Raw genomic sequence first — 26,229 nt, forward strand, 5'->3', positions numbered from 1 at the left:
AACACCAGAAGTGTCGCCAGGTGGACTTCTGTGCAATCACATTCAATTCCCAATAAAACCAATGCCCTGATTTGTATCATTTTGGTACATTTGACCAAATTGCAGCCACAATGACGCTGGAGTTGTGGGGGGAAATGCTGCATTCTGGGTGAAAAACACCAATAGCGATTGAAAAAATTGCAATAGTAAATGAACCCTAATAAGTGAAAAGTCGGTCACATGGTAAAAGTTATGGCAACTGGAATGGGTGATAGTGTTCCTTCTGTCAGGCCCCGAATTGGTGGGTTCTTGCAAATGTCAGAGGGGCTGCTGTAAGATGCCATAAACAGTCGCTTTTTATTGGGCTGGCGGGGGGCTGGTTGGGCCTAGGGTTGCCACCTTTTCTGGAAAGAAATACCAGCCTTCCTATATAAAACTCTTTTTTCCCTATTAATAACATTGGGATCAACCATCATTTTTACTGGCCAGGTGGCAACGCTAGACTTGGGCCTCTGTGTACTTGAAACGCCAGGGCCTATTTTGGCTCCTAGTCCAGACCTGGTCCCTACTATCCTAGTGGGCTGTGAACAAATGGCCATGGGGGGGGGGGTTACCTGTATCAGGGATGCCCAACCTACAAGTCTCCAGCTGTTGTTGTACTACAACTCCCAGCATCAGCCTCCTGTCCTGCCTGCAGTCAAAGCACCTTCTCCCAAATGCAGGTCCCTCTCCCCCCACCGGCAGAAGCAGCAGTAACACCTAAGGGGAAAGGAGGGGGGTCTTTTCCTTCGCCTGCTGCTCCTGCCACATTGCCACAGCCATCCCGGCCTTCCCCTGTTCCCGCAGCCCCGCCCATTCCCGGTGACGTCTCGCCCCCTGCCCGTGTGAGCCGAGACACACACAGAGACACAGCGAGACGGACGATTGTGCTGGGCTGGTGTCTCCGGGCAGTCGGGTGGCGGAGAAGCTGAACATGGTGACTGCTTCAATCCCTCGGCGGCTGGCCAGGCGCTCCCGCACGGCTATAGTGGCGGCTCTCACCGTACTGCTCATCCAGACTCTCATCGTGTGGAATTTTAGCAACCTGGATATCGGGGACGAGCAGCGGGCAGGGGGAGGCGGCGGCGGCGGCAGCCGGGAGAAGAGGGACCGGGGCAGCGACAGAGATGATGTTGGAGGACACGAGCAACGGCAGCAGCAGCAGCAACACCGCAAAGGAGCTGCGCCAGGGGCACAAGAGCACAGCCAGGCTATGGTAAGTACCACTGCACCCGGGCAGCTCCCAGTCTACTCCTGCCTCTGCTCTACACTCAACTCAATGAATGAAACCCCTACTCACCCAAACAGCTACAATATATATATATATCTCCACTTACTTTCCCCTCACCCAGTGTATCAGCTCCCAATGTGCCATGAATACACCCTGCTGTGATGCCAGTAGTACATGACTAGGGCACAGTTACTCTCACAGCTAAACCCACTGCCCAAATCAATCCCCCCCCAATATTACACAAATCAGCCTTTATTTTACATCTGTATTCAGCCTAGTACAAGATCTCATTCATAGCACACAGGCTGGATTTAATGAGCGCCTATTAAAGTGCCATGGCACGCTCACTCATTTATCTATTTATCTATGAAACCTTCTCCTTCACACACAGAAACAGTGGCAAAATTCACCAGCCTTGATACCCAACTGTGACAGGCACTGAAAAGAGTGTTTTGGGGGTACCCTCTCATTAAAGCCTATCCCTCTATATATTTAAATATATGTGCATGAGCAATGTTGTACTTGGCAGTAAGTCTGGCTGGATAGGTTTCTGCCAGATATGAAACAATGTAAGATTCTGTATGTGGTGCTCTGTCCGGAAACTCTGCTGCCTCCAGTCTCAACAATCCATGTATATACAAAAAAAATCAGATGCCACACACTCCAGCGATGGTGCTAAACCATTCTTGTCATTTACTTGAGATCTTCACACAACGTTTCGGAGGTACAACCTCAAAAGAGCACTTGAGAAAGGAGGTTGTACCTCCGAAATGTTGTATGGAGATCTCAAATAAACTAAAAGAATGATTTAGCACTATTACTGGAGTGTGTGCCATCAGATTTTTCCTATATACAAAGTTTCTGCCAGAGCTGCCATAGCGAGTAATGCATCTATTTAAAAAAAAAAAGAAAAGGCAATTGCTTTGCGAAGTTTGGATTTAATACAGATCATTTCCACCCCCATGGAGCACATGTAACAGATTCCTCCCCAAAAGTTTAACCTGTGACCTTGCATCTGTTGTTTCAACTACAACTCCCAGCGGTGGCTGTCTGGGGATCCTGACCCTGCAGTTCCACAAACACTGGAGGGCCGCAGTTCGACATCTATGGCTTACAGGGTGTAAGGAATAGACTGCGTCTCAATACCCCCGAGTGTGTACGTCTGTTTAAAGTTTTCAGCTGGTGGTGATATATTTATTTATGGTAACGGTGTGTATATCCTCAACTGCCAAGAATACACTTCCTATGGCTATAAAGGGATGCAGATGCTGTGCTTGTCTGCAAATCCCCGCATGCCGTTGCCTCGGATCTCATAATAGTGATGGGTAAAATAGGCATCCCTGCCACTTGGCTGAGTCTTAATGCCGAGGGAATTGAGACGGGCTGTCAGTGTGCATCTTGCTTTATTGATACTGGGTCGCATGTGTGGCCTCTTTCTTTTGCTTTTTTGTGGCCATCAGCACGTTGGGGAGACCAGACGCTTCCCTGTGACTTCCCCTGTGTGTAGGGAAGAGCCTGGAACTCACACCTACACATCATTTGTTTGTTTCAGCATGAGAATGAAGTGACACCACCGTGAGACTCCTTGAAACTCCAGCTCAAACAAAGACCCTTGCTTGCCGAATATGCTGTTGGGCATTTGTTCATCTGAAGTTGTTCTATGTGGCTGTGCCAGGAAGGCTTCTGATATTGTCTTTATTATTTCATGGCTTTAATAATATTCACTATCAATGTATTCATCATAATAGAGGTTTTTTTTTGGGGGTGCTGGAATATGGTGGTTCAGCTTACTTTTCCTCTTAAAAAGTTCATGCTCATAGCAATGTAACAATGTGCCTAATACATCATCTTCTATCCATTGGCCACTGTACATGTCACCGCTGTTCTGTCGTCTGAGATCTCTGAAGCCTGTATGTTGCAGCTATGGAATTATAGTTATTGTTGCTGCCTGTCATTTGCAAGGAGTTTATGGTCCAGTACAGACCTTCTTCATATATTCAGTTGCTACCAATGGTTCATGCATGGTCTGAGTTAGCTGAAAAAGAAATGATGTACTCTAGACGCACAGGAAAGGATACTGATCCAATCCTGTGTGTCTAGAGCACTTCAATAAACCTGGGAACACCCCACTTTTGACAGGTATTAGCATAATTTCTTTTTCAGCATACTTGTAACTGGCGAGGGAAGAGGCCAGCATCAATACCTTTATCCCCAATTGACTCATTTTTTTACCAATAAATGTTCTGAGTTAGCAAACATCAAACCCTGACACTATATGGCGCATTATGTAATGGACAGATGGTTCTATAACCACAGAAATACTATTTTAATTGTCATTTAGGCACCAGTTTAAGCAGCACCTTGATGCATGAAAACACTGCTCTGCAAGCGGGTGCCACTGAATATCACAGCCGGATAGGGTGATCACTGCACAAGGAGATTCTAATGAAATGTAATTCCGTCTCCTTTTTCTTTATAGAAATACTTGGTGCTGTGATAGTATCCCCCAGTTGAGGCTGATTTTGATGATCGCAGCATTACACGATTAAATGACTGGCTAGCACGAGAATAACCGAAAACATATGCCTTGCATGTTGCTTTCCAAATATGCAGTTGGAAGCCTGTTTTGCTTTGTGTTCTTTTATTTATACAAAAAAAGGGAAGGGAACAGTGCTCCCCCTTCCTCTAAGTAACATGGGGCTGTCACATTCCTAAGTAAACAATTCAATATTGCCATCCACCCCGCACTGTGAAATATATAGGACACACCTGCCTATACTCCAAACTGCCTCAGTACACGGGGAAAAACTGCAGTTAAGTGTCGATCCCTCCCAGACATTTTTAGCCATTTCCCCCCCTTACATTGTGCATTTGCTTCAAATATATTTATATATTATTGTAGCCCCCCAAAAAAGGATATTTTAGCCATGGAGCATTGTTCTATGTGTCTGTAGCTGTTTCAGTCTATACCATTAACCACAGAGCACTTTTGTTGGAGTGCAATTTTCCAATAGCATCTGACAGATGTTGTCTTGTGAGTGGCTTTGTATTACAGTAATTCTATTTCCTTTGAGAGGATTTAAGATTGCCGTGTTGCTCCTGAAGCCGGTGGCAGTGCCCTTACTTTCTCCGTTGTATAGTGAAAATACAAAATGTTTGTGAAGCGATTGTGTTTCCTTCTGCGGTAATGGTACGCCACTTCCTGAACTCTCTTATACAGGTTATCGTGTTATACAGACCATTCAGGATCTGTGTGATACAATGTATACTCTTCTTTGAATTACGTGGCATTGAGTCTGGCATATTTTTCTGTGTGCTTGATTTGCATTGAGGTATGCCTTTATACAAGGTGTTGTCATCTGCTTTTGGAGGTATTTCAAACACATGTATACATGCAAATGAAATGCAGGTATAGGATCCATTATCCAGAAACTCATTATCCAGAAAGCTCCAAGTTATGACAGCTGTCTCCCATAGACCCCATTATGATCAAATTTTTAAAAATCGTTTCCTTTTTCTCTGTAATAATAAAACAGTAACTTGTACTTGATCCAAACTAAGATATAATTAATCCTCATTGGAAGCAAAACCAGCCTATTGGGTTTAATTAATGATTTCATTATTTTCTGGTAGACTTAAGGTATGAATATCCAAGTTATGGAAAGATCCATTATCCGGAAAACCCCTGGTCCTGAGCATTCTGGATAACAGGTCCCATACCTGTAGTTTGTTTTTGCTGGATCTTTGCAGTTCATGAAGAAAATTGATTGTGGATTGTTGAATCAGGTCTTATGTCTCCCAAGTTGCTGCATAACCTCCAGATTGGGCTTGTGTATGTATCACTAGATGCCAACTGCTGGACATTTATATATTGAGAATTGGGAGGAGCAGTTCAACAACATGTGGGGGGATGCAGCAATCCCTGCGACATACCCCAATGCAGCCTAGGCATGAGTCCTATAAATAAAATGTGTCCATCAATCTGACCAATGAAGGACAGTATGTATAGTAGAACTCCACCCACATACAGTGCACTTAACCTCACCCCTTAAGGTGGTGGCACACCTGAAGATTCAAGGGAAAATCTACTTTTCTTCGGGTGACTAATCTCCTTGAAATGCCTTCCCGCCATCAAGAATGTGAATCACCGGCAGGATGGCATTCGGGTCGCTTCGTTTTCCAAAGTCGCCCAAAGTTGAAACTTTGGGCGACTTCGGAAAACCGAAGCGATCCATATGCTATCCTGCCGGCTATTCACATTCTAGCCGGCGGGAAGGCATTTCAGGGAGATTAGTCACCTGAAGAAGAGGAGATCTGTCGCTGGGCGACTAATCTCCCCCGAAACTTCAGGTGTGCCACCACCCTTATTTTCCCTGACACACAGGGGGGCACAGAGGAAATATGCAGACAAACTCATTGTTCAGCTTGGGATAAATTGACAGCAGGAGTTTAAATGTGTTGGTATCACTTTCTGGTAGACTTACCATTTAAAAAGGGCTACTAACTATGGATCTACTTATGGATCTGTTTTTGAATTTTGCTGTTTTTGTTTTCCTGCTATTTACTGTATTTTATACACTGTTTTTTTTAGGTCTCCTCCACCAGACTGGCACACACACATTTTTTTCTCCTTATTATTATATATAATCACAAACATACCTGGGCAGTTAATTACCCACTTATGACTAGTTCTGAATTTATGATCATATGATATACAGGTACTAAAAAAAAACAAATTAAATGTGTACTTTTTAAAAGATTCTTCCGTAGTAGAACTAAAGATTTCATTATCCATTCAGCATGAATTCTCTCCCCCTTCTAATAACCAATAGAAGCTCTTACAAACTGCTGGAACTGAACATATTTTTTATTCCCTTAAAAACAAGGCACCTTTTATAACTGGCACTCAAGCCTAATCCCAGAAACTGCCGGCCTCCTATAGGAAAACATAGTTATTGTGTACAGACTCCACTTTTTTGACATATTCGCTTTGACTCCTTGTTACTAAAATGGGTATCTTCAATATGTGCAAAGGTTAACATGTCATTAAACACGTAATGGGTTATTGTATCAATCATTCTTTTTATAGTTTTATAGTGTAATTGCTGAATTTCTTTAAGCATTTCAAAATCCCCATACCCTTGATTTATTCTGCTTCATTGATTATGTGATGCAAATTATGCCTCTTACACTTTTTGTGTATCAAATATATAGCAACCTTTTTTTTCCAGTCAATTAAAGGAGCATAATAAGGCTTTTGTGACTATAGAGAAGAATGACATTGTGTATCCTTGAAGAAATATCATGTTATTAATTTGTAGCACAAATGCTGGTAATCAAGCGAGCATATTGTTTTGGTGTAATCATACATGCAGTGGTGCAGTTCTTTATTTGGTAAACTGTAACTGTATAGGTAGAGGCTGAAAATTACTATAAAATATAAGCAATAAAAGTTGGGTGGTATACTGTTCAAAACATGTATTTTGTATGAAGTGCTCATGTTGACTTGTTTTCCTTTTTAGACTTTTTAGATAATTTTTTTGTGCATTTCTGTTTGTGAATACTAAGATATTACGATAAGGTATTAAGGGGGTTATTTATCATAAGTCGAATGTTAGCGGTTTTTATACCCCGAATGAACTCCATTGAACTCACAATTCAAATGGTATCTTATTTAAGAAAAACTAGAAAAGGAAAAAGTCGGTTCTGCGGAACCCTAAAACGTGAATTGATCAAGTTTTCAGTTGGAAAAAACTCAAATTGCTTGAGTCATTTCAGTTTTCAGGCAAAACCCTCCATAAACTCGTACATCATGAAGGCTATTAACATCTTCAAATGGTTCAAGAGACCTCTTCCATTGACTCCTACATGACAGGGGGTTGGGGTATAATAAATCTCCAAAAATTTAGGTTTTTTTTTTAACCCGGAAATGTGAGTCTTTAAGAAATAAACCAACTCGAAAACTTGAATTTTTATTTAAAACACAACTAAATAATCCCCTTAATCCTTTGAAAGATAATAATTCCAGATAATTATTCATTTGCTCCTAATGGTCATATATGTCTTGTTGGATTCTTCAGTTAGGTCATTCTGCCCCAGGTCAAACCAAGATTGTGACACCATGTTTGATACAGCTGAAAAAGAAAATCTATTTGGCTCTTTACCCACCATGGAGAAGAACTGTGGTCAATTTGAGCCACTCATACAATATGGGCAAACTGACAAGCACCTTATTAATGTCTGGCCATTTCATCTGTCTAAATCTAAAGCATCCCATAGTGACTGTTGTCATCACCATTACATTTTTGGATGTGAGGGCTCGTTTACAAATAGTGGGGCAAAGTGAGAGAAACATGGCCATTTGTGCCCTGCCCCACTGTCAGTCCAAGAACCAAATCCTACCCCATGAATGTTACACTGGGAGGCGGGTATGTGGAGGCAAGTAGGTAAGTGTGGTAGCACTTGTGTCTGGGGCATTAATAAATGAGGCCAGTGCCGGATTTGTGCCAGTGGCGCCCCATGGCCACGTGGTCCTACTGCCCGCCATCTGAGGCTTGGTGGTCCTAGTGCCCACGGTCCACGTGCGCCCCCTACACGAGCGCAGAGCAGGAACGATGCGTTCCAAATGTGGTTGGGCGGCATGCCGCCCCTATAACTTCACTGCCCTAGGCTCGGGCCTTTGTGGCCGCACCACAAATCTGGGCCTGAATGAGGCCCATAATCTGCAGCGGTTTGGAATCTGGTGTACAGGTATGAGATCTGTTATCCGGAAACCGGTTATCCAGAAAGCTCCGAATTACGGACAAGCTGTCTCTTATAGTCTGCATTTTATCTAAATAATCTACATTTTTAAATATGGTTTCCTTTCTCTCTGTAATAATAAAACAGTACTTTGTACTTGATCTAAACTAAGATATAATTAATCCTTATTGGAGGAAAAACCAGCCCATTTGGTTTATTTAATATTTACATGATTTTATAGTAGACTTAAGGTATGAAGATCCAAATTGCAGAAAGATCCATTATCCAGAAAATCCCAGGTCCCCAGCATTCTGGATAATAGGTCCCATACCTGCACAGGCACCCAGTAAATAACTGTCTATAACCTGAGATGGCTGAAGGTGAACCCCACTTTCTGTATAACAATATGCTGGGCTGGTCTTAAGCAAATCAGAAACCCCTCAGACATGTTTTCAACCCTCTAATCCGCTATTTGAATATGTCACATAGGATTCAGAACAAATAAGGGCAATGCTTATGCATATGAAGGATAATATATGATTTTTTCAGTTGCTTTTACAAAAGTAGGTTTCAATTAAGTTCAAATAGGAAGAGCTATGTTTTGTTGGAGGCTATTATATATTTGTGGATGGAATTGCAAAGTGAATAAAGAAATGGGGTTGAATTTCATTCACATTCACGTTTTATAAAATGATTTCCATTTGGTTTATTGGATGTTGCTCTAATTTGTTGTTATCTCTTCAGATGTTCCAAATGGCAGGATGAATTGCAATAATGTTCTGCGTAAGCCTGTGTCCACTCTGTAACAAACCATAATTAAAGGGATGCAAATGCAAGCAAAATATACATTGACATTTGTCTGTGTAATATGAAGTTGTTGTTTTTCCAATGTCGAATACAGGCTGGATGAAAGGGGTTAATGGGGACTGTGTCAGAGGTTTGCTTAAAGAGAAAAGATCCCCCTGTTGACATTCATTCAGCTCATTCAGTTGCGGTTATGTAAAAAGGAGCATAACATGTATCTGTGTTGTATTTCAAAAATAGATATAAATGTATTTATTTTGCCTGATTCTACAGATTAACCCTGAGGATATAGTACTGACAGCTCACAGTGTCATGCAACCCTTCCTCACCTTGCTCCACTGTTAAGTGAAAGATTTTGGGACTTCACAGAGTATCTGGAAACAGAGGCAGTTCCCAGAAGTCTGCTTTAGTATACGGATAGGAAATCTGTACTCAATCGGTACTCAAGCAAGTTCAGCGTTGGTTGATGACCCCCACATGCCTAGTTGTGTAATCAGTTGGTTTATTGACCACATTGTTTAGTAGGTGTGTGTATGGCCAGCTTAAAAAGCATAATATACACAATAAAATTATTATTTCATAAATCTTTAACGTTTTCCATCCCATAAAGTTGGTTATATAGAAAGGTGTCAATTGTAATGTAATAATTTTAGCTGACCGTTCCATCCCGCTTAGGAACCTTTATCTAACACAGACTCAGGTGGCAGTCGGCAAGGTGAATGCCACCCATACCCATGCTATCTTCCCATGGCACCTGCAGTTAAATAATCCGTCTGTCGCATCCTTCCTGAGAAGAAGCTGTCTTTCGGTCCATGGGTTCATATTAATGTCATGTGTCATGAATTATCATTGGGTTTTTAGCATTTACTGTAAAAAGTCAATGCACAAATGCCAACACATTTGTTAATATGTCTGCTCAGTGAAATGTAACTCGAGCCTGGTGGCGTTAAATAAGGTTTTTATGCAAGGCACATCTGTCATTTTAGTAGTTCTACAAACATGTATAGCAAAAGCCAGGCATTCACTGCACTCTTTCTAATTAGGACTCACTAATTGCTTTTGTATTAGCAAAATGTCTGAGGGAACGTATTTTTCAAACACTGGATACTTACAAATGAAAGGGAAATATCGGTTTCTCTTTTTGTAGCGCGTTTGCTTAATTTCGCAATTACGGAATGTGAAAACTGAGGCTTGAATGATTCTCACTACCCAAGCAATTTTCGAAATTGACTTTTCAGCAAATGATAATTAATGTTTATTCTAGAACGCTAACTACAGTTACTTTGTTACCATACCCAAAAATTATAGCTTTGAAAACTTATTGTTGGAACCTACATTTAGGAAACGCCACCAATGAGATTTTTCTTTTTAATTCTATTTCTTTTACAATTCATTTGTTATTCTGCTTAAAAGCCCTCTAAAGTTGCAGCAATCTTGTGCATGGATAAGTGTGAGTCAAATGGATACTTTTAGTAGAAACAAACACATTTGTAATATGTTAGAAATGATTGCTTGTTTTTAAATAATTTTAATTGCTAATGTAATGGTACAATCCTCTTGGGGTTGGCACTTTTTTAAAAATGTATTATGCAATTTATATTTGTAATGATCTAAAGCAGCAGCCCCTTTAAAGGGTCTATTCACCTTTAAATTAACTTTTATGGGTTTTTTTTATTAAAGGTCGAGTTCTTTTCTTAAGAAAATTTGAGTTTTGCCAGAAAAATACCCCGAAAACTCTAATTTTTCAGGGGTATTTTTTCTGGCAAAACTCAAATTTTCAAGTTAAAAAACCCCTCAAATATTGTTTTTTTTTTTAAAAAAAAACCTTGAAATTTTCAAGATGTATTATACCTCGAAGGTGGAAAGATCTCTCATCAGGAAATACTCTAAAACGCTAAAACCTGTAGAGGTCATGTAGAAGTCAATGGCAAAGGTCCCTTGAACTATTTGAAGATGTAAATAGCCTTCATGATGTTCGAATTTTTTTTTCTGCATGTTTTGCTTGAAAACTTGGTTGATTCAAGTATTTTTTACCAAAACCTCAGAGTATTCAAGTTTTTCACCCCGAATTCACTGATTCAAGTCTTTCCCATTCAAGTTTTTTCATAAATCAGAAAACATTTGAGATGTGAGTTTATACGAGGTATAAAAAAACCTCCCAAACCTGTAAAACTCGACCTTTGATAACCCCCTAAGTATGTTGTAGAGAGTGATGTTCTGAGACAGTTTGCAATAGGTCTTCCTTTTCTTTAATTTGTGGTTTTTTAAATTATTTAACTTTTTGTTCATCAGCTCTGCAGTTTGGAATTGTACCAGCAATCTGGTTGCTATGGTCCACATTACCCTAACAATAAAGCCTACAAACATATTTAGGTACATTTTGACTTACACGGAGCAAAAGGAATTAGCCATGTGTTCTTTAAAGGCACGCAGATGACACTGTATTTATCCTGCCATGTGTTCTGCTACTATTGCCACTATATTTATCCTGACATGAATTTTGGACTGTTACACTTGGACCTGGCACTTTATTTATCTTGCCATATGTTCTGGAAAGATTATTTATTAAATTCCCATTTCCTTTAAGTTGTCACATTTTTGGAGATTATTCATAGAATTAGCACTACATTTATGCCTCCATTTGTTTTTGGGGATATTATACATGAAACTGCCACTGCATTTATCCTTGCCTTGCTTTCTGGGGTATTATACATGGAAGTGTCTTTAAAAATGTCAACCCAAAATACATTGTAACTATGCAATATACATTTGTTACATTTTTCTATGGTTTTTAAATTATTTGTGTATATAATGCTACTGGAAACAGTGTTTGTCTGTCCCTGTCTATTCCCTTTCCTGGTGGCTCCCTGGTGATACAATGTAAGACAAACAGCTGATTAACAGACCTGACTTTGCAGTGGAACTAAGACTTTTGCAACATTGTTTAAAAAGTAACAACCAGGAGTTGAGCAAATACTGCTTTCAAGAGCAATTGTTTTTACAAATAACTTTAAAAGCAATGAACATTTTTAATGTATATTGGAAAGTTACTTTTTATTAGTCAAAAATAAGAACTAACGTGTCGGCTAGCACTCTAGCCTTTCTCAAGGAGGCGTGTGAGTGTGAGCCTTCTTCTGGTATATACTTATCTTTTTGGGCTTTGTTTGCACCCAGGCAATTTACACCTCTACACGAGTTGTGCCGGCATCCAGACAGCTATAAATAAAAAAATAATAATAAAAAAAAAAATATATATATATATATATATATATATATATATATATACTCTCTATTCCAAAATCGATAGATCGATATGTAGATATTAGAAAGGGTATATTTTGGTTTCCTCTTTCCCATCCCTACCCAAAGCAGCCTAACGTCCTATATCAGATTATACCCATGGTAGTGATAAAGCATATGTAAGGCAAATGTCCAGTAGGTGACCCTTATGCAGCTATCACGTTGCCCCTTTATGGATAGAATAAACCCACCTCTGTACTTAAAGGAGAAAGAAAGTCGTTTACCACTTGGGGGTGCCAAATGTTAGGCACACCCAAGTGAATGTATTTACTTAAAACCCTGGGCCGGTGCTCCTATCAGCAGAAAACCCCGGGGTTATTCCAGTGAGCACCACGGAGAGATCCTCTTCCTCTTAGATTGAAAAGCCGAACTTTAACTAAAAAGTCGGGGTTTTTTTTTCATTCTACTGTGCATGCATCTGCCCCAGGAAATTTGAAGAAAGAAGAAGGCCGAAGAGTAGCGCTCTGTGATGCTTGCTGGAATAACCCCAGGCGAGTGCAGTTTTCTGCTGATAGGAGCACCGGCCCGGGATTTCAGGTAAGTACATTTACTTGGGGGTGCCTAACATTTGGCACCCCCAAGTGGTAAATGACTTTCCTTCTCCTTTAACTGGAGGAAATTTTGGAAAGAAGCCTACTGTAAGTTGATGCTTACCCATTGTGTTTGGAGTAACAGCCAAGGGGTTCCATGTTGAGCAGATCCCTCCCAGAGATTGAGTCAACTATGTGACACTGGCCTAAAAGAGGGTTTTGTTTTTTTATAGTAAATGAAAGAATATTTCCAAAATCATTGGAGTTGAGGCTTACTGACGAATAGCCTATACCTTATAAACCAATTTGGCTTATGTGTTTGTGGTCTAACTTGCTTTACAGCTCTCCCTTTATGTTATTATTTTATTGTTAGAGTCACACAAATCCAGTTAAATATCAACTGTACCCGCTTCTGTCACACAGTGTTCAACAAGGCCTAATCTTTCACAAAATGGATTATAATTAATTGAGAATATTACAGCGTTGGACAATTTGTTTTGTATTTTGTGCGAGAGCCGATTGCAGATGTTCCATTTGCAATGAATGCCTATTCATTCCGCTGTTTTAGCCCCGGCGCCAGCTGTTATAGACAAGGCATATACAGATCCCATTTTCTTGTCATCAAGTATTGCAGATGGCTGCGTTTACAGTATGAAATACCCTCATTACCTGCCATTTGTTTAATTTATATTGAGAACAATTTCCTGCTATGGCTCGTTTTTTTTTTCGTAAAGGAAACAATCTGTATGATGTGTAGCTACCTGCCTAATTTTTCCAAGACAGATGAAAGCTGGGACAAGAGATGAGAAAGCTGTTTGGTAACTCTTGGATGCAAAGATAAGCTTTTCTATCTAGATCTGGCATCTCCGTATTGCTCCTTGCCTGCTGCCATTGAATTGACACTCTCAGTATACTTCAGCAGCTTCCTCCTTGGATTATTAGTCCAGCGAAAAAGGGAAACAATCATTCCCTTATTGGCTCATCCACCATTTAAATCTGCCTGTAAGTGGTGACTTCGGTGATGCATGCTTGCTCTTTTGGATCCCATATATTCCATATTAGTATGCCCTTTCTATAAATACCACAGTGAATTTCATGCCTTCCTAAAAATGCTTCTCTTTGCCTCCCTGGAAATATGTGTAAATGTAATGACAGCAAGCAGGAACTTCAATGTATTCAGTTTCTTCCCTGTTCCCTGCAGCAGTTATGAGCCTACATTTAATTAAAAATGCACCGAGTGTCATTTGGTCCTGTCTCAGGCTTGTGTGCTGAGCTGGGTACATGCTGTTAAATATTGTCAAATTATATCACTGCACACAAAGTTTTAAAGCAAATTAAAAGTGCATTTGATATCGAGGGAGTTGATGTGAGAGAAAAAAAAGGAAAAGGAAATGCGGAAAAGTTCATTCGCTGTCATTTTTGAGAAATATTGAATTTTAAATGGAATGATTCTAGAAGGGTTGACTAATGGTGAGGTTCAGGCTGGTTATTGTATCATAAAGGGCCATTTCCTTGAATTTAAGGGTATGTACATTATCCTTATTCTTGGGGTACAGTTGTTCTGGTGTATTATTAATGGGAGCTAGAAAATGTATAATTAAAGGTACAGTTAATCATTCAGACATGTTTGTCATTCTTGAATCCCTGCAATTCTTCGCAGGAAAATTCACAATTCCTAGAGGGGAGTGTACCAGAAGGTAATGGAGGTTGCCCCTGGTTTTGAAACTGGCCAACTGCACTGATATATATATATAACCAGAAATCTGTGTTCAGTGTCTGCTCTCATTGTTTTACCTATAGTTATTTGAAAGAGATGCTTAAAACACAGATTGAGTCATGTCATATAAGGCAGATGTGCAACTTTATTAGTAATATAATAACAGGTGCAAACTTTGTTCCATTTCTAGTAACCTACAACAACCAATCTTCATTGCTGTTTGAAAGCAAATATTAGTTTGGATGCTGTATAATACTGGGCTCCCGGCAATAACATTTTAAGGGGTCCCCAAAAGTTGACCTGTTTTACCAGTATGTATTGGAACTGTTCATCAATTATTGACCAACTGCAGCTACAGGATCTTCTGTACATCCCTGAAGTTAGGTTAATACATATGCACACACAAAGGATATCATGGGGGCTTTAACCCTCTCTACCCTATGACCCAGGGATATCATGGGTTCAATGTAGTAAAAGACTGAAAATAAAGGGAAAGTACATTTATAACTTGAGCATGGGTTTTAGCCTCCATTGCATCAGTAGTAAAATGTTTTACTTTTTACCATTAGTTTTTGGGGAGCTTTATTTGCCCCTAAAGACATTTTTTTTTTTTAATTCACTTGGATGTATTGTTACAGGTATGGGATCAGTTATCCAGAAACCCATTATCCAGAAAGCTTCGAATTACAGAAAGGCTGTCTCCCATACACTCCATTTTATCCAAATAATCCAAATTTTAAAAATGATTTCCCTTTTCTCTGTAATAATAGAACAGTACCCTGTAATTGATCCAGACTATGATATAATTAATCCTTATTGGAAGCAAAACCGATTGGGTTTCCCTAATGTTTTCATGATTTTGTAGTAGACTTAAGGTATCCAAATTAAAGAAAGATCCCATATCCGGAAAACACTGTTTCCCAAGCATTCTGGATAACAGGTCCCATACCTGTACTATATAAAAACAACATTAACTTTATTCTGATGCAGGTTGTGACATGCACAGAGGAAGAATAGAAACCACAGAAGGTTGTTTGTTAGTGTGGCATTTTAATTACTCGCCAGCATGTAATAAAACAATTAACACAGATGTATTTGGGCTTTGGAGATCAACATAACAGTTAAATGCCAGTGGGATATAAAGACTTTACTGTCTCATTGTATTTATCTGAGGATGGACGGGAATTTAACAGAGACTCTCCTAGCAAGCTTGCTTTTTAACAGCCATGCCCTCTGGTCATTGTATTTCTTATTTTTGTATTTTATTTCATTGAGGACTTGAATTCTACAAAACAATAGAAGTGGGAAATCCTGAAGGGAATATACATTGTTCAGACAACGAGAGGAGATATCTTCTACAGATATAGCAATTGGTGCCTTTTTGATGTGACAGTACAGTTCTGTAATGAGCATTCGTCAGACAGATAACTTCTTATGGATAATTCCTGTTTGATGTCCTATTTTTGGAATATGTGCTGCCGGAAAACAGGGATAACTGGGCTTTCATGTCCGCTCAGGATTAGTTAAACTACTTACTAATGCTGTTTCAGGATTTGCTTCCAAAGACAAAATAGCGCTCTTCTTGAGCCGTGACATAGTCCAGGGAAGCCCAGAAGGGGTTGAGCTTGTGCCGAGGGCCCGATTTTAGATAAACAGATGTTTAGAGCATTTTGCTGTGCTGACGCTACCTGCCTCGCGGCTTGTCCTTTAGCGCCTTTTGCTCTGAAGGACACGGTTAAATAAAGTCAGCCTTGCCTACGAGGAAATAGCAGTAGCTGTAGCTCTGCCATAGAAATCGTTGAGAGGGCTGCTCCAAGACTGCAGACTGAGGGCTGAACAGCTGTTTGCCTATTACAGACTTAGGAGAACACATTTATCTTGACTGCTATGAACCATTAGTATTCCGGCAGTCTCCTCTTGTGCTTCTCATTCCTTGTAGAAGGGATTTACTAGTAGTGCAGGGACGCTTCTGCATAGGAGGGCACATTGTTTCAGCAGATATAGCAATTAGCATTGCTTTATCGCACCCCTCCATATTTTTAATTTGTGGATGCCTCATGCGGCGGCACCATGCCGAAAAATAAATCATGTTGCATTTACAGTTTATGTTATGACTGATAGATATTCCCATGCTTCCTAGCTTCTTAGAAATGTCATTGATAAGCACTGAAGTCTGCTGTACCAGCGAAGCATAGTTATAATATATTCTAACGGGAATGGATTTCAATATACTTTACATTTAGGGTCAGTCCTCAAGGTAATTAAACTTTTTCTGCATTCTTTGGCTGCAGAGGGTATAAAATAAATTGGTGGCAGATAGCTGGTGCAGAACAAAATGGAATGTGCCAATGTCTGTCACCTTCATCCTGTTTGTGCCTCAGTTCTACCAGAGTTTTGAATACCCCCTGTAGCAACAGGGCATCTAGTGATACAAATAGTGTAACAGTAATATAAATTCACTGAAAAGAATTCTTAAAGGTCTTATTCACCTTTCACTGAACTTTTAGGGGGTTATTTATTAATGGTGGAATTCATACCTCTGCCATTGACTCCTACATGACCTCAACAGGTTTTTGATGGGGTGTTTTGTAGGTTCGAGCTATTTCCAGGGTCAGGGTATAATAAATCTAAAATAATTTGAGTTTATTTTAACCCAAAAAAATAAGGAGTTTTGACCAAAAAAACCTGTTGAAAACTTGAATTTTCGTGGAAAACACAATGGAAAACACAATTCTTAAAGGGCTTATTCAACTTTTACTGAACTTTTAGGGGGTTATTTATTAATGGTGGAATTCATACCTCTGCCATTGACTCCTACATGACCTCAACAGGTTTTTGATGGGGTGTTTTGCAGGTTCGAGCTATTTCCAGGGTCAGGGTATAATAAATCTAAAATAATTTGAGTTTATTTTAACCCCAAAAAAATAAGGAGTTTTGACCAAAAAAACCTGTTGAAAACTTGAATTTTCGTGGAAAACACAACTTGAACCTTAATAAATAACCCCTTAGAATGATGTAGAAAGTGATACTATGAAACAATTTACACTTGGTTTTAATTTTTTATATCTGTTTTTTTAGATATTTAGCCTTTTATTCAGTAGATCTCCAGACTGCAATTTCAGCAATCTGGTTGCTAGTATCCAAATGACACTAACAACCATGCGTTGATTTAAATAAGAGACTGAAATATGAATAGAAGAGGGCCTGAAGAGAAAGATGAGTAGTAAAAAGTAGCAATAACAGTACAGTAATAATCAGAGGATTTGAAAGCTGGAAAGAGTCAGATATAAGGCAAATAATTATAAAAAATGAAGACCAATTGAAAAGTTTCATAGAATTAGCCACTCTATAACACCTAAAATTAACTTAAAAGTGAACTACCGCTTTAATGTATTTTGGATGGACCCATAATACATTTAATAATGTGGTTTGACCTAGACTTGTGAGTTACAAAAGAGTCATGAAAATATTATAGTCTCACGGTGACACAAAGGCTTGAGTTGCATTCTCTGGTGTCCTGAGTTTGTTTCTATCCAGCACTCTATCTACAATGAGTGTGTGTGCTGTTGGCTCATATTTGTTTTCTCTCAACCAGCATCCAAAATCATACAGGGAGGTTAATTGGCTTGTGATGAAATTGACCCCAGTCATATGTTAATAGCTACACAGTATAGTTACATAGTTAAATCGAGTTGAAAAAAGACAAAATTCAACCCCTCCAAATGAAAACCCAGCATCCATACCCTTGCATAAATTATAAATGCCCATATCTCTACTATAGCTTTACCCATATCCTACTGTGGTAGGGAAATTACTATGTATGTTCACTTCTATGGGGATGGGACTGAAGTGAATAATTATTAATTCTCTCTCTATAGTCCTACGTATGCTAGTGTATATAGTTCTGTGAGATCAACACTATTATATTATCCCTTTAAATGACATGAAAAACCATAGCCAACTGGGATGACATTAACACCGTTACTGTTATATTACAGGTATAGGACCCGTTATCCAGAAAGCTCCTAATTATGGGCAGGCCATCTCCCATAGACTCCATTTAAATCGAATAATTCTCTATATAATAATGTATAATTTTCTCTATAATGATAAAACAGTAACTTGTACTTTATTCCAACTAAGATATTATTAATTAATCCTTATTGGAGGCAAAACAATCCTAGTGGATTTAAAATGTTCAAATGATTTTTTTGTAGACGCAAGATATGGGGATCCAATTTACGGAAAGACCTGTTGTCTGGAAAAACCTCAGGTCCCGAGCATTCTGTATAATGCATCCCATGCCTGTACTGATCCGAGCAGTTGATCAAAGTAATGGTATTAACTCTTTGTAAGAAAAGAAAGAATACATAACTTGTAATCAATTGTTAATGCAGTGAGACAGCACATCTATAATTTATTGTACCTGAGGTCTGTTTCTAATTGTTTTTTTTTAATCTTATGCCTTCAGAGTAGTGCCATCTTGAGTAGACTTGAATTCTCACAATAACCTCATTATATTACAGAGTTGTCTCTTCTGTGCAAGCGGTACTGTTTCCCATGAGTCATGACCATAAAATATTTAATTGACAGTTAATGACCGTGGTTTTACTCGAGCTTTCAGTTTCACAACAAAAAAAATTATAGCCAGAAGATAAAGTTTTTAGCAACAGGTGTTTCTTCCTCTGCTCATAAATTATTGGTGCGTGCACAGCTCCTGTCAGTGCAATGCGTGATGTATAAACATTATTCTTTCATAAATTATATTATAGTTTGGTATTATACTAGCATCCCTTCTTTGGTATCAGTGATAGGAATTGTAGGAGAATGGGTGGAGTATTAGAAATAGATTGTCTTCCCAAAAAAATAACAACCTCAATATATTGATATTATTTTATGCCTTCTATTATTCCAAATTAGTCAAAATAAATTGGTCTGGGGTACTTGCTAAAGTGCTGACATTTTGACCACAATTGCTGTGCACTCACAGGGCAGAAGTTCAGTTTAGTACTTTAACTAATGTTACTGTACTGCACATACATCTGCCCAGTGGGATGAAGGGAATACAGGTATGGGATCCGTTATCCAGAAAGCTCTGAATTACGGACTCCATTTTATCCAAATTTTTAAAATGTATTTCCCTTTTTGCTGTATTAATAAAACATACGTTGTAATTGATCAGAACTAAGATATATTTAATCCTTATTAGAAGTAAAACCAACCTATTGGGTTTATTTAATGTTTACATGATTTTCTAGTAAATTTAAGGTATGGAGATCCAAATTATGGAAAGATCTGGAAAACCCCAGGTCCCGAGCATTCTAGATAACAAGTCCCATACATGTACTTGGCTAATTGGAGTCAACCCGGCAGCATGGAATTCATCAAGAAAGTACCCCTATAATGTTAGTGATTTGACGTTTGATGCAAGAGGCAAAGTTCAAGGACAGAGACACTCACTCAGATTTCGGGAGATTAGTCACCCGGGTGACAAATGTCTTCTATGGGGCAACTAATCTCTCCCAAAGTTGCCTCATGAGGAACAAGCTCCGATTGCCATCCCACCACGAGATTTACATTCCAGCAGGAAGGCAGGGGAAGACAGTTCGGGGAGAATAGTCACCTCGAAGAAGAAGAGATTTGTTGCCGGGCGACTAATCTTCCTGGATCTGAGAGTGTGTCTGCCCTAAAACACCAAGGAGTCCCAATACTGTTAGCATTATACACAATTACCGACAGGGATTTTATCACCTTCCAACTGTGTATTTTACAACAATCGCTTAAACTTGGGGTTCCCTTTCTCTTTTATGTTATATTGTCAGAGATTCTAATCACATCTCTTTCAAATGTTTGTTCAGCTATATTTGAAGGATATGTACAATTGGATATTGTATTGTAGGGTGAGTGTACGTCCCACTCTCTGTGTGACCAGCACATATGATAATCACATTTTAAAACTAATCCTGTGTAATATGCCAGGACACACACTAAGAGGAGGAACACAAATTAATTTCTAGAAATGAAAAAAAAAGACTTGAAGTCTGTGCAGTTTGGAAAAACGTGTTGTTCTTTGCTTTGTGCTTCTTCCAAATGTGGGAACACGAGTCCCCTTTAAATAGCCAGACTGTTTAAGTACACTCAACTACTGTTTGTTTTCTTGCAGTCACACAGTGCTGCCACTGACTAAACCAAAGCACAACACTGTGTGCCTTTATGCTGGATCAGTGTATCAATCCCTCATTCAGCCCAGGCAGGAGACTGCTAAATACTTCAGAGGGATTGGGCAATAGTATACAACACAGTTAACCTAAAAGAAGACATAAAGGCTAGGCCAGAACGAGGGGTAGGCAGAAGAGGCACATGCTTAAGGTGCAATGGTTGGGGGCGATGGGCACTTACCTCTTCTCTCTACCTTCCCCTAATCTGGGCTATTGTCCCCAGCAGCAGGTAGTCGCCGCGCTCACCCTTCCACCCCTGTGACGCCATTGCACATGCTTGTGCTTGTCCATGCACACACTGGGAGAGGGGGAAGAGCAGGCTGCCCGGGTTGCCTAGGGTGCCCGTCCTGCATAAAGGTGTCTTGCTTACCGATATGTTCTCTGTGTCAACCCCGCCAGGCAAACCCTGGTATTGCTAAGTTGCATATAGCTACATCAATTAGGGCAATAATGAGACAAGTATCCCTTTGTCCCCTTGCATTATTTAAGTAAACAAGACTAGTAAAATTCTTCATTTCCAAAGTTAATGCTATGTAGTTGGCCCGACCATTAACCAGCACTGTAAGCTCTCCCAACTTTAAAGACCTGAATTTGCTACTCAAGGACCATTGTCCTTTACAAGCGTTTCATGTCAACTTATATAGTTTTGATTGCACACAAGCGCTTGTCAGATGCACTTTTCATCCAGGTTGCTGTTTAATACCAATATGTGGCCTTCTATGAACCCTTTAGTCAACCTTTTCTTTGATATCATTGACTTTCAACAACATGATCTAGACATGGCCTTGGTAGTTCTCCAAAATAGATGTAAGGCTTTTGATTTTATTTCTTCTGATCTGTGTCTTTCATCAACTTTGTCCTGGGGTTTGTAGCTCTTCGGTGTGTTCACAGTTGTGTCTCTGCTGTGAATGACTTTAGTGGGAGCCAGTTAAAGTGGTGCTTGTTTTTTAAGATCATTCGTTACTTTTTATCTGTACGAATCAGATCTTTATGTTACAAAGAATGTGTAATATAGAAAGTATTAGAGGAAAAAAAAGCCATCAGTGATTTCCATGTAGCATTATAATTTTGTAGGGTTTTTAATTTAATGTGCCTGCCTATTCATTTATACAGGTTCATTTAAAAGTAGGGGCTTTTGTTCTTGGCTGTACCTCCTTGGAGAAACTGCGATTCTAATTAAAAAAAGAATTATAATGAATGCAGTTAGGTATTGGCAGCGCCTTGTGAATGCGTGCCTGCTGCGCCGAGGATTGAACTTGTGAATCTCCTTGCTGCTGTGTGGCCAGATTTCCTCCAAGTGCTGCCAAGCTTGGGGCAAGGCAACATCTTACTAAACTTTTCAGGAAGCGCAGTAGTTACTGTTGTTTAGGGACTAATCCCAAGCTTTGGTTGCTGGCCAAGGATTCGGGCAGAAGCCTGAAATGTGTTTCTATTGAAGACACCTGTTCTAATTATGATTTCTTTGTGATGCTGCCCGGAAGAGTGTTCTGTAGTTTTGGGCATTTTTTTGCCTTTTTGCTGATAATGGTATTATATGACTCTTCTTTATGATGAGTAAAGGAAAATAAAATGATGCGGGTGCTGTATACAGTTCAGTTGATTTGCCTGTATAACCCAGTGGGGCAGTATGAAAATGTTTGCTCCAGAGCAATAAGTGTAAAACGGTGTGTGTAAACTCTGCTCTAAAAAATTACAAATAATTCAAATAAATAATATGCAGTATGTAAAGCCTTAATGGCAATATAATGGATGGTCTCAGTACATGAACTCCAGTCTATGGGGTACTGGTAATCACCTAGGAGTAAGTGCTCAGTTAGGCACGAAATGCGTTAGGCTGTTTTTGTCCTAATAAATTACTTTTTAACTTTCAAATTACTCTGCATTTTGATGGATCTCACATTTTACTTATTAAAGTTTGATCCAGGTACCCATAGCAGCCAGTCAGTAGAAGTGGTCTTCATGATTTAGAAACATGATGGCCAATTTAGTGCCAACTTCCCAGTTGTAGCTACATTCTGTTGAGAGGGATGTATTAACAAGCACAAAGATTGCTCCCCAATGTAGAAACTGATAGTTATTGATAAGTTATTTGTTTTTTTTAACTAGGGCAGTCCATAAATGCTTATCTTATTGGTTACTAGACTAGAAGCAATCTCTGGTGTCATACATGGTGTTAATTACTGTGTTAAATGTTACTTTAAAGTGCAGTTATGGACAACTATATAATTGTTCAGTTTATAGTCATGCTGTACAATTCTCTGTGTACATAAGCCTAATGAAGTCCTAACCACCCAGAATAGCTCACAACAGTATGGAAGTTGCAAAATGGTACTGCTGATTTGCATTCATTTAGAGCAGTGCAATTAAAGGCATATACCTAGTCCAGATCTAGTAACCCAAAGCAACCAATCAGATGTGTGTTTCTAACAGCTGATTAGTAAATGCTGCCTGCTGAATACTGGACCACTAGCAATGGTCCTGTTTACTTGGTATTGAGGCAGTAATTTGCTTGGAAGCAGAGCTATTCTGTATTCTGATACAGTTACTATTATGAAAATACGCAAAGGGGATGGAGCTTTGGTGTTTTTACTTTGCCTTAACTTGTATGTATATTGTATATTTATAAATGCTAACAGATTTCAAGTCATTTTGTAAATGTTATATTTAAAAATGACATTTGGAAATGTATCCATACCTGGTCATGTGATACTTTTACTATGTAAAATGTTTAGCGCATCTCCCAAATGTATAATTCTTAATCTTATTTCCTAAATTGATTAATATGTGTTCCTTAATATGTGTAAGATGTCCTTATTAGAATTGTTCCACCTGTATTTGCATCTCTTCCAGGTTTCACTCTGGTTACGGTAATACCTAATCCCCTTCCTTTTTTGATATCAGTGTTGCCTTCATTGGGAGAATCTATTGCAGTTGGTTTGAACAGCAGAGTCCAGCAATCTACACACGCATAGAAATCCTATTACTGATAATGGAATTGATTATGCGAATGTGTGACTTTAGCCTTGCTTTGCTGCTTTTAATAACAGAAAACATGAAATTGGAAATACTGGCATAAAAAAAAATCAAATGTCACAAGCGGTTACACTTTTCTAATTAATTATACTTAGCCTTTTTGCTAGCATGTAAGGCGTACGGCTCCAGCTAGAAGACAAATTAGAGACTTTAATCTTTCTTCTGTGGCTGGTTTTGATGTCTGGGTGCAAAGGGAACTGCAGGGAGGTCTAACCTGCATTTCCCTTCTGTTCTTGCTGAACTACATTTCAAAGCATCTTGTGAGGGCCGAAGGCACAAAAAATATATATGTACAAGAATATATAAAAATATATAAAAATGTCAAGCATGCGGCACTGTAAGGATTAGCTGTAAATGCTTCCACACTAGCGCTTAGAACAGCCTGTACTTCTAAAGCTATCACACTCCTATATGTGTGGAGCGAAAATCACCAAAACCCACCTCAAATCTTTCAAAGTGAAAAGGGACTCCTCTCACCACTGTAAGAATTATATGACCTGTCTCTTTTGCATGCCATATGGGACATAACCAGATATGAATATGAAAATGTATTTTTTAATGCCATTACCACCAGGTCATGCCTATAAAGCAGAGGGCCTCAAACTGGTCCACAGCCTGTCAACTGTTCAATCAGTAGCACTGGTGGATCTACCACTAATCCACCTAGACCAGACATCGGTCTGAAAGTCATCTCGGTGATGGAAGCTCATGTAAAAATCATCTGATAAAAGTACACCTCTCTAATATTCACCTAGGGGAGTGACATTAATGTAAACGTTATATACTACCAACCACTGTTTTCAGAACCATCTAGGAGTGCAACACTACTCTATGGACAGATTTAAGAATACACAAGCCTTCGTGGTTGAGCATTCAGGTCCAAAAACCATTCAAGAGTTACTAAATTCTTGAGTGCTTTCTTTCTTGGAATACCTTGGCTGTTTTTTCCAAAAAATAAAAAGCTTGGCACCTAAAACCTTCTGAGCCCCTTATTTTTTTGGTTGGGGAAAAGATACCCCTCTGGGCATGGTATTAGAAGGAATAAACCACGCAAGAGCTTTGGAACTCTTGAGTGTTTTTTTCTGAGTGCTCAAGCATTCTTAAATCGGGCCATAAAAAGTCACCTTATAGGGGTACTACAATTAAAGAGGCAACTTTTAAAGCGGTCTTGGAGAGGCATACTCAGGGAAAACTGTTCTCTGTTGCATTATTTAGACTTAATCATACCCCTTGTATTATACAATTGTCAACTAATTTCTATCTGTATCTTGATTTTCTTTTGCGACTGCATTATATTCTTAGATAATTCCTCTTCTGTTTTTAACCCCATTCCATCCTGTTTTCTTTTCCTATATGGCGTTTGCAGAACTACACATTTTAACTGTTCAGTACAAATAATTTTACCTTATATGGTCAAACCTGTGTGCCATTGGCTTTAATTCACCTGTTCTCTCCATTCTGCTGCTTGATAGAGCTGCAGCGCACCTGACAGGTATAAACTATAAAAACTATAAATCTTTATACAACTACTCAATGAAACTGCTGGGAGAATTTTGTGACTTTCTGTGTTGCAAATATACCTGAAGATACATCTATATCTCAAAGTCAAGACCACTGTACCAATACCTTTTCCTGCTGCAAGAGAAATCATTTTCATAATGTCAAAGTTCAATTTATTCTTTTGTTCCTGGTGTTTATCGCATCACTCAGTCTTTCTCCTTAACATACTTTCACACTTTAACCCTGGTTTTATACAAAATCTCCCACAACACAGGTATGATGTTAAATAATTATACCATACATATTAAAGTACAGACTGTAATAGGCAGGCTACAAATCACTGTGGCATTTCCTGACCTTTGTATCGGCACACATCTCTTGCCTTGTTTCTCCTGATTGTAGCATGACTCCTTACTCACCTCTAATATACTTATCTATAGCAAGAGTATTATCCGTGATACAAACCATCTAATAGGCTGATGTCCCTCTAATCTGTGTACAAATGAACTGCTTTATCTTGTCATGCTGGGGTATGGCCATAAAAATGGCACTGTTTATCATAAATAAATTTTATGCTACTAGTCCTGGGGTGTCTCTAGAGAATGTAGTGGCACATAATGAAGAAAGATGCCATAGATTCAGAGAGAACGCTCTGTGTGCTGTGAGTCTAGACTGAGAATGAACATAAACATATATTGAAAATCTCATTAAGCAATACGTACCGTCTATTTCCTCAAGGGAAAAATAAAGACCAATAAAAGGGACCCGCTGATATTTTTACAATACCATTAATTGGAAAAACAGCTAGGAAAAAAAAAATCCATCCTCAGAAATTATATTTGATAACATTCCACGAAGATTCAGCTGCGGAGGAGAAATCCCTTGAGCGACTATCAATCAAGCACATTGCTGCAAAAATAGGTGTAAATACATGGGTTGTTTTATTGCTGTGTAAAAAATATATTAAATAATTCATTTTTGTGCAGCAAATTGCATAGTTGAGATGATGAAATGGCACCATTCTGTTGCAAACACAACTCACAATTACATGTTGCAAATATTGACCATATTATGCTGTATTTTAATATCAGGCATATATTAGAAGTGTATTCATACACCTTCAATGACTTTTAACAG

General features: G+C 39.0%; 1 protein-coding gene across 2 annotated transcripts in view; it reads left to right on the top strand.

The window, feature by feature from the left end:
- The first annotated feature begins 720 nt into the window (after window positions 1–720).
- xylt1.L (xylosyltransferase I L homeolog) overlaps window positions 721–26,229 on the top strand; it is a 200,711-nt gene continuing 175,202 nt past the window's right edge. Inside the window, exon 1 of one of the 2 annotated variants that reach the window (XM_018234364.2) lies at window positions 721–1,234. In XM_018234364.2, the coding sequence (XP_018089853.1) occupies window positions 953–1,234 (282 nt within the window). In that variant the 5' untranslated portion in view covers window positions 721–952. 2 annotated transcript variants of the gene reach the window in all.

This window comes from Xenopus laevis, chromosome 9_10L, assembly GCF_017654675.1.
Source record: "Xenopus laevis strain J_2021 chromosome 9_10L, Xenopus_laevis_v10.1, whole genome shotgun sequence".
NCBI classification, from domain to species: domain Eukaryota; kingdom Metazoa; phylum Chordata; class Amphibia; order Anura; family Pipidae; genus Xenopus; species Xenopus laevis.